The 12533-nt window shown below is 57.4% G+C and overlaps 1 protein-coding gene across 1 annotated transcript in view; it reads right to left on the reverse strand.

Annotated features, from left to right (window-relative positions):
• Positions 1 to 792: 792 nt before the first annotated feature.
• Positions 793 to 12533, reverse strand: part of LOC124231471 (serine/threonine-protein kinase SIK1-like) — a 12956-nt gene continuing 1215 nt past the window's right edge. Inside the window, exons 2-14 of the mRNA XM_046648272.1 lie at positions 11675 to 11845; positions 11073 to 11189; positions 8307 to 8370; positions 7968 to 8129; positions 7705 to 7829; positions 7477 to 7600; positions 6597 to 6820; positions 6164 to 6313; positions 5617 to 5739; positions 5274 to 5490; positions 4431 to 4706; positions 3756 to 3990; positions 793 to 3255 (exon numbers count right to left, since the gene is read on the reverse strand). Of these exons, the coding sequence (XP_046504228.1) occupies positions 2889 to 3255; positions 3756 to 3990; positions 4431 to 4706; positions 5274 to 5490; positions 5617 to 5739; positions 6164 to 6313; positions 6597 to 6820; positions 7477 to 7600; positions 7705 to 7829; positions 7968 to 8129; positions 8307 to 8370; positions 11073 to 11189; positions 11675 to 11845 (2355 nt within the window). The 3' untranslated portion in view covers positions 793 to 2888. The remainder of the gene's footprint in view (positions 3256 to 3755; positions 3991 to 4430; positions 4707 to 5273; positions 5491 to 5616; positions 5740 to 6163; positions 6314 to 6596; positions 6821 to 7476; positions 7601 to 7704; positions 7830 to 7967; positions 8130 to 8306; positions 8371 to 11072; positions 11190 to 11674; positions 11846 to 12533) is intronic.

The following is a 12533-nucleotide window of genomic DNA, read 5'->3' on the forward strand; positions in this document are numbered from 1 at the left end:
TGTACAAAGGTGTGCAGACATCTGATGGGGTCCCTGCTTTCACTTCTTTCGGGTAGACGCCCAGCAGTGGGCTGCCGGCTGATCAAGTGATTCTGCTTCACTCTTTAAGGAGCCGCCACAGTTTTGCACAGCACCTGCACACTGTGCTCCCCACAAGCCCTGCAAGAGGGTTCCGGCGTCTCCACGTCCTGGCCAACACTTACTGTACGTTTTTTTGTTGGTGACCATCCTAACGGGTGTGAAGAGGTTAAAGAACTTTTTCTAACCAAAAAATATTTGTCTGGTATCAAAATGAAGGGAATCCTCTGTTCTTTTAGCCGCCATATCTGCCGTGTTGCTGGAAGCTGGTCAGGCCAACGTGAAGAGACCAGGAAATAGTTTGGGTGTGAGATGCTCCCAAATCCTTGATTTGTAAGCAGACGCAGAGAACACTACGGGGGGAGGAGCCAAGAGTGGATGATGCCCTGGGAGGGGAGAACCATCTGAAAACAGACCTGAGCCTGCCGCCAGGGGAGGGCGTCTGAGGACCAGCAAGGCCCCAGGCACACACACTCGAACGTAAGCCTCAGGTTGCACCTCCCTGTGCCCTGACCACTGAGCCACTCATCACTACTGCTGGCCGAGTTCCGCGTAGTAACACTACGCTGGGGTGTGTGGCTAGGTGCCCGTCGGGCTGAATGCAGGAGGTGACGCCATGCCCTCCTCTTTAAGATCCGCAACTTGAATGAACCTGGAGGTCACAGCGTCTTAACCAAGTGGCTCGGAAGGAAGGAGTTCCCACAGAGACGAACCGAGGGAAGAAGTCAAGGGTTTTTCTCCCCAAATATTTTATTTAAATATTAAATTAAAAAACATACATCCACTAATCATTTGGCATACATTTCTCATGTGAACATAAGAAATAAAATAATTCAGTTACGGTAAAAAAACAAACTATATACACCTGAACCAGATCACGCGGAGCCTTTAAACAGGCGGCCGCACTCGGTGCGCGGCACGGCGCGGTCGGGGAACCGGCGGGACGCACGCCGCACACACCGGCAGACACGACACGGAAACATGACTCACAGCAACGAGAGGAAACTACCGAGAAAGTAAAGTGCTTGTCGCGGGTCGGAGGCCTTTGATCTCTGGCGTTAGGACAGAGAGTCGTTTTAAAAGGGGATGCAGTTTGGCGTTGGGAACAACTGTGCTGCCTCCGTGACTCTGAAGGTGAAGGCCGCGGCGGCCCAGGACGTCCGGAGTCCCCCTCCTGTCTGTCCGGAACCTTCTCTGCAAGTCAGAAGGAGGCTTTGGGGACTTCTTTGCAGCCAGGAGCGAGGACAGTCCCCGCCGGGTCAGGAACAGCAACGGGGGCGGCGGGCAGAGGGGAGCACCCGGCTCAGCAGCCGCTCAGACGCGGGCCGGCCCACCGCCCCGCCGCTGGGAATCAGCCGTCTGTGGCCTCTACAGGTGCCCTGGTTCCCACCCGCCGGCGCTGCCTCCTTAACACCGCAGGTTCTAAGAGCCGAAGTGAGCTGAAGGCACCTGGGTTGGCAAAGGGACGGGGACGACCAGGGCCGAGGGCGTGTGCGGCGTCCATTGGAGAGGCCTCTCGCTGACAGTGCCACCCCAGAGTTCACCCGCCAGGGAAGGACGCCCCTTGTCCCCCTCCACGCCCACCTGGTGCTACCAGAGAGGGAAATTTAAACCGGGAACACAAAAGTGTAGTAAAAAATATAAAAAATAAGTAGTGTGTATTTGTCTCCTATTTATATACAGACACAGTATTCGCTTGAAAAAAGGAACAAAGCTGGAACAACACTGATCTAACCTCTCATCTCACGTTCCTTGAATGGAAGCCTAACACGCCGGGGCCTGGATGAGGTGGGGCTGGCCACCGAGCATGACCCGGCCGAGGGCAGTGGAGTCACGGTGTGACCCCTCTGCCGCCCGTGCCCGCGCTGCTCACAGCCTCGCCATATTGCACATTCCCCCAGTCAGTTGTTCTTTATGGACCCTGATAATGAAATGCATCAAAACTCAATTAGCAGCGGAAAAGAGATGCACAGCAGGAGGAAGCTCTCTGGCTCCCTGGAAGGCGCCTAGGGCTCCACGCCAAGGGGCCCTGGACAGAGCCCCACCTCAGCCATCCCGCCCCCTCCAGCTTCTTCCTTGTGGCTCCTCCGGAGAATCCTGGAAAAGTGACCCTGGAGCAGTTTGCAAAACTTCTCATCTGGAGTAAGAAACAAGGATCCTCTGGGTTCTGATGTCGGGGGAAAGAATTCCGAGAAATTTGTAGATTATCTTCTCCTGGGATGGCTGTTAGAGCTTTTTAAAAACTAATACATAAAGTGGAAAGTTCACAGTTTTCATTTGAAGCATAAATGTTTCAGGAAGTTGGAGGATTGTTAACTAAAAAAAAAAAACGTTACTAGTCCACACGTGCACACCCGCACACACGCACGCGGAGGGAGACGCACCCACTCAGTTCCACGGCCGCGGCTCACACCACAGTTTCCTTGTCCGAGGCGTCCGTGGTTGAGGGAGGCTCCAGTCCCCTCCCATGGCCAGCTGATCCGCAGTGGCGCTGGCCTGGCGAGCCCAGCCCAGTCGTCCCTTATCCCATTGCCCTCCTTCCCCCTTCCCGTCCACCCGCCCCAACAACACGCCCCTCGATTATTATTTTTCTCCAAAAAGTTTCCAGTCCCTGCTCATAGTTGCAGTTGCTCAGTGCAAGGAAAAAGTAAAACAAAAAGTAACTAAAAAGCCAAAACACCAAACGTATTGCTTGTTTCGCTTCTAGAAAGTTATTGGCTTTGAGTCCGGAAACGTCTTCACATACTCTGAAATTATTGCTTGGAAAAGTCGGTCGGCTGGTGCCACGGGGCGGGCAGCCGCCGTGTCCCTCACTGCACCAGGACAAACGTGCCCAGCTGGCCGGAGGTCAGGTCCTCCATCTCACAGTCCCCCTGAGGCAGCCCCGTGGGGTCAAACCTCGGGGGCAACATGGCGAAGGGCGGCTGTAGGGGAGTGGCGGCCGGGAGCGGGGCTGAGGTGGGGCTGATGTGCAGGTGGGCGTCCAGGAGCTGGGCTGCCGACGCCACGGGGGAGGCCCCAGCCTGCAGGAGGTGGGGTGGCAGCAGTGTGCCGGGCCCCAGCCCCAGCCCCCTCTGGAGTCCAGACACCAGGAGGGCGCCGTCACAGGGGGCGAGGACCAGCGGGGCCTGCTGGCAGGTGGGTGGGGCTGCCGGGTGATGCTGCAACTGGAGCAACCTGGGGGACACAGGGAACAGGTCACTGCCAGCTCTGCGGCCGTTCCTCCCACACCACCCACCCCTGGCCAGGTTCAGACACCCCGGGTTTCCCCGGCCCCCGAGGGAGGGCCCGCCCCACGGGGCTGCTGGCTGGAGCTGCTCAGAAGGCGCGATGCTGTGCGTGAGTAACCCCTGAGCAATTCCTGACATTTCCATTCTCCCTCCTGCTTTTGGAGCAGCTCAGAGCCGCCAACCAGACGTGACATTTTTATTCACTGCTCCCCAGCCCCCACTTGCGGGCTTCAAAGTGACAAAACCTGACTGCTCCCCACCTCCGCCACCATCCTCAGGGAGAGAGGCTGTCTGCCTCACAGATGTCCCCACGCTTGGGGGCAGGGAGGTGCGCTCATCTGATTATACGGAGCAGGGAGGGAGCTTAAGAGATAAGGTCACTCAAGAAAATCCCCGTGTCCATGAGTCCCCCCAAGGTCGCGGGTGACCGGCGCCAAGCGGGCGTACCTCTGCTGGTGCAGCACCTCCTCCAGCAGACTCCTGCCCTCCCGGCTGCTGGCCCCGCTGCCGTGCAGGCCTGGGCTCGGCGCGGGCAGCTGGAAGGCGTTCAGGCCACCCCTGGTGGCCCGGCTGGAGGAGGAGGGCTGGCACACCTGGCGAGCCAGCCCCTTGATCTTGTTCAGCCCCAGAAACCCTTTGGTCCGCGCATTCTTCCTCAGCTGCTGCCGAAAGGCTTTCAGCCCTGGGGAAGGTAAAATCAAGATGGTCTGCAGACCGTACCCCAGCCTGGGACCCACGCCTCCCCGGCTCAGATCCTGCTTGGAAGGAGGCCATGAGCAGTGCTGTGGGACACAGGAAAGGGCTGGGAGGGAGCCCAGGCACCAGGTGGGGGCTGCCTTTGTGGGGGGTGCCTCCCCGAACCAGCCCTCATCCAGGTCGGGAGCTGCTGCCCGGCATCCTAGTGTCTCTTGGGCTTTTAAGACCAGCCACCAGAAGCTGTGTGAGTTTGTCCCAGAAGACCAGGACATCCAGAACCCGGGCAGCATCTTCAGCCTGCTCCGCCTAGGCCCAGTGAGAGAACAAGGGAATGCCATCTGCCACCAAGGACAAGGTGACACCCTTCCAGGGCACACAGTCTGCTGGACTGGGGAAGGTGGAAATCAGCATGAAAGGGGAAGTCACCTTGAGTGAGTGAGGTGTCCGACGCCCTCCGGCCTTCCTGGAAGCTGACGGGGAGCGGGGTGGCTCCCCCCAGGGCCCCCTGCGCCTGGAGCACTGGTGTGGCCGACTGGGCCCCCAGGAGTGGTGAGGCCAGTCGGAGTGGGGAGCAGGTGCCCAGCAGACCCTGAGTGGCCAGGCGTCCGCTGAGCCCCACCAGGCCATCACCTGCTGAGGTCAGACAGCTGTCGGAGCTGGTGCCTTCAGAAGGACTCGCCACAGAGGAGGAGATGACTATACCTGCAGAAGGGACACGGCGCTTGAGGGGGCCCTCACGCTCCCCGAAGCCCACCGCGACCCGCTGGCACCCGGCAGCTTTCCTGGCGAGTCAGAGGTGCCGACGGCCCCAGGAGAGGAATAGGCTCTGACGCCCTCTCTGTGCCCCTGCGGTGTCACCCAGGCCCTGGGGCAGCCCGCGGCCCACTGACCGGGCACAGCTGTCCAGGCCTCTCACCTCTACCCTCAACCCTGTGGGGACGGAGGTGGTGACGTCAGAGGCCACCAGAGTCCAGGAAGCCTCAACAACCAGCCGCCACGGGGGAGCTTGGACCCGTGAGGTGGAGGGGCCTAGGCCAGGGACCTGGCCTCCCGGCACCTGGGGGCGGCTAAATGGCACACCACCCCTGCCACCAACAACCACACGAAGTGTCTAACCTGTGTGGCCTCTGGAGCTAAACAAATGACAAGTCCTGAGAACTGTCACCAGAAGAGGCTGCCCAGCAAAAAGGTGCATTCTGTCAGAGCTGCGCCCACAAACCCACGCAGCGGACCGTGATCTGGGCCAGTGGGGCCCAGGGGAACACTTACAGGGAGGGGCGCCCGGGGAGAAGCAGGTGGAGACCTCGGCCAGCGTGTGCCTCCGGCCTGAGCTGCTGGGCAGGGGCATCTGTGCCTCCTGCTCCTCCTCGAGGCCCTGGCCCTGCCTGACCTCCTCGCTGATGGTCGTGTCCAGCAGGCTGGTGGGGGAGATGGAGCGATGCCGGAACACTCCGTTGCAGTTGGTGTCCACAGGGAAGAATAGGGGCTGCAAGGGATGGACACGAACGTGTGAACCCTGGAGCTGTGGGAGACCGGGCGCAGGGGCCATCACCGCCACCTGGAAGGAGACGAGCCCACACCCCACATGCGCCCAGGGCAGGTGCTCACACACCTGGAGTGAGCTGTGGAGGTCACAGTCCATTTCAGCCTGCAGGACGGACTGCCCCAGGCTCTGGGGCTGCGGGCACAGCAGGGCGGACCGGAAAGCATCGCCGGGGAGCCCTTCCTGAGGCACCTGGGGGTCGGTAGAGGAGGACAGACGCTGTCAGGGAGGCAGCTCTGGGGACAATCGCGAGGAGTGTCACAAGAAAGACCACGCTAGCTTTGTTCTGGCGCTGACAGGTGTCAGCCGCTAGCTGGCCGGGCTCAGGACATGCCAGCCCTCCTCTTCAAGGCCACGCTGTGTGGGGTGACCAGGAGGAGGTGCCAAGAGGTGGGCACCAGGGACGGATAAGGAACAAAGGGCCACCGGGCAAGGCCTGACCCCTCTCCTCCATGCACTGTGGCCCACAGGGGAACCCCCAGTGCCTGATGGGCAGGAGGATGTGACCCAGGGGCGAGTGGGCTCAGCCTGCGTCCAAACAGGGATCCACAACTTGGGGGACACGATTCAAGACAGGGAGACGGGGCGGGGCTTTAGAAGGAGGCCCTCCCCTCACCTCAAAGCCGCTGAGGTCTGAGCTTCTGGGCCTCGGCTGCCTGGCTGGGCCGGGGCGGACCGACGGCTGGGCGTTCCGATACTCCTTCAGGCGCTCGAGGAGGAGGTAATAAATGGCAGCAAAATGGTTATAGCTGCTGTTCTGCAGCGACTGGGGGAGGCAGAGGGGGGTGGGGTCAGAGCGAGGCCGGCAGGGCGGAGGAGAGCTCACATGGGGGGTGAGGGCGCCCCGGGACTGTCTCACTGAGGCTCCCTGACGAGACCGTTCTGCTGTTATTCTTGGGTGGCCAAGAATGTCCCTTAGAGGAGCGGACAATCTGGCCCTTAAATTAGCCCACGTTCCCACTTTAACTCGACTGGCCACTGTCTCAGAAAGAGAGCCTGTCCCATCCACAGTCAGAGCCACTGCAGGCCAGGGCCGGGTGGGCGCTCACCTCCACCGTCCTCTGCCGGTCGACCCCGAGGGTCTGCATGATGCCCAGCACCTGCTCGTCGTAATCGCCCAGGTTGGAGTTGTAGCTGAGCGCAGAGAAGGCGGGGCAGGCCTGCCGAAGCAGGGAGGGGTCGGCCTGCATCCACCTGTGCTGCCGGATCTGGGCCACGGTGATGCGCTTGGCGGGGTCCACCACCAGCATGCGGCGGATCAGCGTCTCACAGTCTGGGGGGCATGGGGGGTACACTGAGCCCTGTGTGGCAGCCCGCGTGCCCACCACCCATCCGCTTCCCACAGTAGCCCTGCAGGGACGAGGCTCCCTCTGCACAGGCAAATGAACAAGTGACCAGCCTAAGAGCACCGGGGCCAGGAGCAGTGGCCTATGCCGTTGGCTCAGACCTGCCGCCAAGGAAGGCCACCAACTGAGGGATCGGGCCCCTGGGGGCGTGGGGGCACAGTCCCTCTATGTCCCCCAGATAGAGAACCACTTAGACTGCCCATTCTGCTATGACCACACACAATAGTAGGCAGCGGGTGGAATATCTTTACTGTATGGAAAAGAAAAGCACGTGTGTGGAGTGGGTAACACTTGGGGGACAGGGCCAGCGCCCCTAGTTCTGGTGCTGGCGGGGACTCCAGAGACCAGGCCTGCCTGACAAAGCCACCTGCCCATCCTGTAAGCAGGGCACTGAAAGCCTCGGGGTGGGTTGGGTTACCCTGGCAGGCGTCTAGCGCACACTCCCCAGAACAGGGGCTGATTCACGGGCCCCACGGCAGACTCAGAAGACGGCAAGCCGGCATTTCAGGAAATAACTCCTCCTCGAAAACCTGCAGCCCGGTTACCCAACCCTTCCCGCGGAGGTGCCGACCGGCTCACCTACCCTGGGACATGAAGAAGGGGATGCGGAAGCGGCCCTCCAGCACGCGCTGCCGCAGAGCCGGAAGGTTGGGCCCATCGAAGGGGAGAGACCCGCAGACGAGGACGTACAGCACGACGCCAAGGCTCTGCGGAGGACAGACAGCGCGGTCAGCCCCGGCACACCCTGCCCTGGTTACCGCTGGGGACCAGCCACCGGCAGGTGACACATGCCGTGCATGGGGGCTCCTACCCAGACGTCCAGCTGCGGGCCTTCATATTCCTTCCCCTCGAAGACTTCCGGGGCTGCGTACGGGGGGCTCCCACACCACGTGGACAGAGGCTCTCCTGACTTGTAGAAATTCCCAAATCCGAAATCTGAGACAAAGAACCAGACGATGAGGTTACCAGGGAAATGACAGGGGCTGCGGTGCAGAGGGATGTGCCCCCCACCCACGCCCCCTCCTGCAGGACGGCACTTCTGAGCGCGGGGACCCTCCCAGGCGGGCCCCTTGCCTGCCAGCTTGATGTCCATGTTGCCATCCAGCAGTAGGTTCTCGGTCTTGAGGTCCCGGTGAACAATGTGGTGGCTGTGGCAGTACTCCACGGCCGACAGAATCTGCCAGAACTTCTTCCGGGCTTCATTCTCGCTTAGGTGCCCATTGGAAGTCAAATAATCTGAAAAGCGACAAAACAGGGCTATAGCCCCCAAATCCGGAAGTCTGGCCGCCGTCCGGGGCACAATGGAAGAACGCGGTAGAATTTTAAGAGCGGTAGAACCAAATATTGGAGGAGCAATTCCTGACAAGTTAGCGCCATTTGTTTTCAACAGATACTTGAAAAAGCGTGGCTTACCAAACATCTCTCCGTTTTTTGCAAATTCAGTGACGATATAAAGCATATCCTTTGTTTCCATAACCTAAAAAATAGAGACCTAAGGTTTAACCACACCAAAAGGGAACATACCAACGGCATAAATGATCCACTTGAACCCCAGTAAATTTTTAACTTCTCCAGGAGGAATGCATTCACGATTTTAAAAAAGGAAACGAAAGAAAAAGTTCCGCAATAAAGAAACCAATGAGGGGATTCCTACTCAGAAAAGGAATTTTTAAAAAATCAGAGATGAATTCCGCAGCAACCTGCCTATCCTGACAGATCTTTGCTTTCAAAAAAGGTCTACGTGCCCTCGCATTTTTGTATCACCTGGCCTCACCCCCTTCGAGGATTCTGGAGGCTACAGAAGTAAAAGAAGCTTCCGGAGTTCTGCTAGGGCTTTCTTCTAGGAGCCTAGCAGGCAAGAGATTATTCGAGACGCCTGCCAGCGCAAGCTGAATAGGAGATAACGAGCGCCCGCTTCCACTTGCCTTGCCGACATGCTGGATCAGGCCATGAGAAGCCGCTTGCCGGGGAAGCCACGAGAGACTGCTCTGTGTGCAGCACACTACTCGGCGTGTGTCAATAGCAACAGCCAATGTCAAATACACTGTCAAGGTTCTCTTATTGATCGAGAATTTTATTTCACTTCGAAAAAATGTTTTAAAAGAGTTGAAAACATAACTAAGAAACTAAGTAAAATTCAGATCTTTGGTACTAAAAGAAGGAAAACAAACTCACGTCTGTGGTATTTTAAAATATTTCAGAGGGAGACAGAGAGAGAATACATTCTTTACAGAAAAAGACATCTCCGGGGTTCAAAATATAGTTATTCCTCAAAAAAGATACTCTAAAGACAACTGCTTTGACCCAGGAATCTAACGAGAAAAGTAAACACAATGCAGTTTAGCTGGCATTTTAACTGCCCTTGCCCTCGACGTGTGTGGTAGAGAGACGAGTAAGAAGACCACTGTTTATCCCTTTCCACAATTAAAATTAAGGGATGGAGAAAGAATTAAGAGTAAATATGTTTTGGGGGCCGGCCCGGTGGTGCAGCAGTTAAGTGCGCACATTCTGCTTCGGCGGCCTGGGGTTCGCCGGTTCGGATCCCGGGTGCGGACGTGGCACCGCTTGGCAAGCCATGCTGTGGTAGGCATCCCACATACAAAGTAGAGGAAGATGGGCACAGACGTTAACTCAGGGCCAGTCTTCCTCAGCAAAAAGAGGAGGATGGGCAGCAGATACTAGCTCAGGGCTAATCTTCCTCAAAAAAAAAAAGAGTAAATGTGTTTCAAGTTTTAAAAAACCTCGAGCAAAGAGGGAAGTTTCACCAAGGTTCTGGAGCCTGGGCCGGCTGGATGAAAAGTGGACACTAGTGTCAAAACCAGAGTCCTAACAATCTCACTAAAACCTACCGTCTCCAAACAGTTAAAGAAGCACACAGAACAGGGAAAAAACTCCCCCAGAGAAGACCCCTAACTAGGACCACATGGCAGGGCGCCTCGACAACCTGGTGACTCCATCCAGGGGGCGGCCGGGGACCTGGGCAACAAGGAGGGAGCTCTGGCTCCTCCTTCCAGCCAAGGCAAAAGCACACGCCGCTCGGCCCGTCCTGTGGAAGCAGGCCAGGCAGTGACATCAGTGACCATGGAGGAACTTCTTATCAGGGCGGCACCACTCAAAAATGACAACAGAAACAAAACACCAGCTGGGCGCGCCTGCCATGAGCTCTGACTTGACGCTGAGTAACCCGGCATCGGGGAAACACGAACCCACGACTCCACCGCTACCTGCACCTGAACCGAGTCCAACGAGGAGCCTTCAGGGAGAGTTTTCAATTACTATCCGTCCTCCCCACACACTGTACACCCAGCCTTGGCAGCTGCACACACACACACACAGGTCCCCTGAAATTTGTCTCAGATTCACGGGGTTTCATGAGAATCACTCAGAGGAACTTATATCCAACACAATTAGATGAAATATCGAGCGTTTGCAAACAACTCATATTTCGGCAATAGATTCGACTTCATCTCTGCAGAGTGGTCGGCTCCGTAAGAGATTCCTTCGCTATCCTAATTAAAACAGCACTTATTTTCCGAAGATACACTTTATTAGTTTCAACAGGAGAACAAAAATAAGTCACATAACAAACCAACAGACGGCCAGGGTGAGGCCTGTCCTTCACGTGGATTAAATGACAAGGTCCTTGCTCTCACCACGGCAAAAGTATTTTCATCTCTCCATTTCTGACGGAAGAGTTGAAACGGGGAAGACAAACAAACGCTCCCTCTTGCCTTTGCAAAGATAAGTTCACGAAGACCGGTAACGGCAGCTGGTTTTAAAGTTTAATAATTATCTGCAAAGGCGGAAGTGTCTTGTTTCACTCAAATTCGTCCTTCTAAACTAATGATTGCAGTGGCAATACACAGATCTGGTCGTTTGTTTTCAGAGTAAAATAAATGTAACAAACGACCTCTATGCATTTGAAACTGGAACGAATTACGACACTAAATAAAATTTTAATGAGGCAAATCTCAATTTGATCCAAAAGCAAGAAAATAATTGTAAATACATCTGCAGAGCTTACAAATACCAATCTATCCAGCCTATACAACCAAATTCCTGACTCCACATACACCCAGAGAGAGGGGTGCCCTTCAGAATCTGCAAACTTACCTTGTGGAAAATAAAAAGCAACACACTTGCCAGAAGCAACAGTGAGAAGCAAACCTGAGTCCTTACCTGATAAAGCTTTATGATATGAGGGTGATTCAGCAGCTTCATGATCTGGACCTCACGATATATTTTCTCCAAGTTGCTTGAATCTAATCGTGTTTTATCGATTATTTTTATCGCAACCTACAGGTTTTTAAAAGAAAAACGACACTTCATTTTAAAAAGCCCCTCACTTAACCCAACTTACACACTTCATTTTTTTGCAGGCTAATTTCTAAAACACTTTATGTCCCCAAAAGGTCACAAAAAGTTGCAGGAAAAGAATAACCAAAGGAACCAATAATATTACTCCCAACAGTCAGTTAAGTCCACGACTTCAGTCTTCCCAGGCCCACTTTACAGGGCTTGAGCTCCCCACGCCAGGGCTCTGCGCCCCCAGATTATCTGGTCATTATCCTCTTTGCTGTCCCCTGATATTTGTACAAATTATGCAGGATCATAATACTGTATAAGGCATTTTTTTCTTTACCAAACTAAAAACTGTCAGCGTTTAGACAGTGCAGGCAGGGAATCAATCGGCTGCCCCCAGGGGGCTACCCCCAGGACGAATCAGGTCCCGCCCCCACCCCCGCCCTCGCGCTCCGGTCCGGTCCCGTCGCCCCACGCACCTGGGTTTTGGTGACTCGATGCCGGGCCAGCTTCACCACCGCGAAATTGCCCTTGCCCAGGGTCCGCTCGATGTCGTAGAAGCCCACGCGGAGGGGCTTCTGCTGGCCCTGGCCTGAGCCCGCGGGGGCCGCGCTGAACTCGGACATGATCACCATGGCTCCGGGCCGCACCTGCCGGCCAAGCGGAGCGCTCAGCGCCGGACCCCGACCTGCGCCCCCAACCCGACCCCTCACCCCGCGGGGCGTGAACTCGCCTCCCACCCGCCACCCGACCTCACCGCCGGCGGTCGGCTCCATCCCGATCCCCGATCCCCTTAGCCCCGCGGGGCGCGTGGACCGGATCCTACACCCACTCCCACTCTCCGCCCGCGGTCGGTTCCAGTCCGGTCCCCAGTCCCAAACCGCAGGGGGCGTGTACCCCGCTCCCACCCGTCCCCCGCCGCCCGCGGTCGCTTCCACTCCGGCCCCCAGTCCCAAACCGCGGGGGGCGTGTACCCCTCTCCCAGCCGTTCCCTGCCGCCCGCGGTCGGCTCCGACCCGACCCCCGGACCCCTGAGGCCGCGGGCGCGTGGACCCGCTCCCACGCCCAGCGACAAAGGGGAGCCCGGCGACGGGAGCAAGCGGAGTCCCAGCCCGCGACCCCCGTACGCGCCCTGTGGGGCCGCCGGAGCCCGGAGCGCAGAGACCCGAGACCGGAGCCCGGAGACTGGAGCTCGGAGACCGGAGCCTCGAGAATGGTGCCTGGAGCGCGGAGAGCGGAGCCCGGAGACCCCAGACCGGAGCCCGGAGACCCCAGACCGGAGCCCAGAGACCCGAGAGCGGAGAGCGGAGCCCGGAGCCCGGAGCCCCGAGACCGGAG

Source organism: Equus quagga, chromosome 21, assembly GCF_021613505.1.
Source record: "Equus quagga isolate Etosha38 chromosome 21, UCLA_HA_Equagga_1.0, whole genome shotgun sequence".
In the NCBI taxonomy this organism is placed as follows: Eukaryota; Metazoa; Chordata; class Mammalia; order Perissodactyla; family Equidae; genus Equus; species Equus quagga.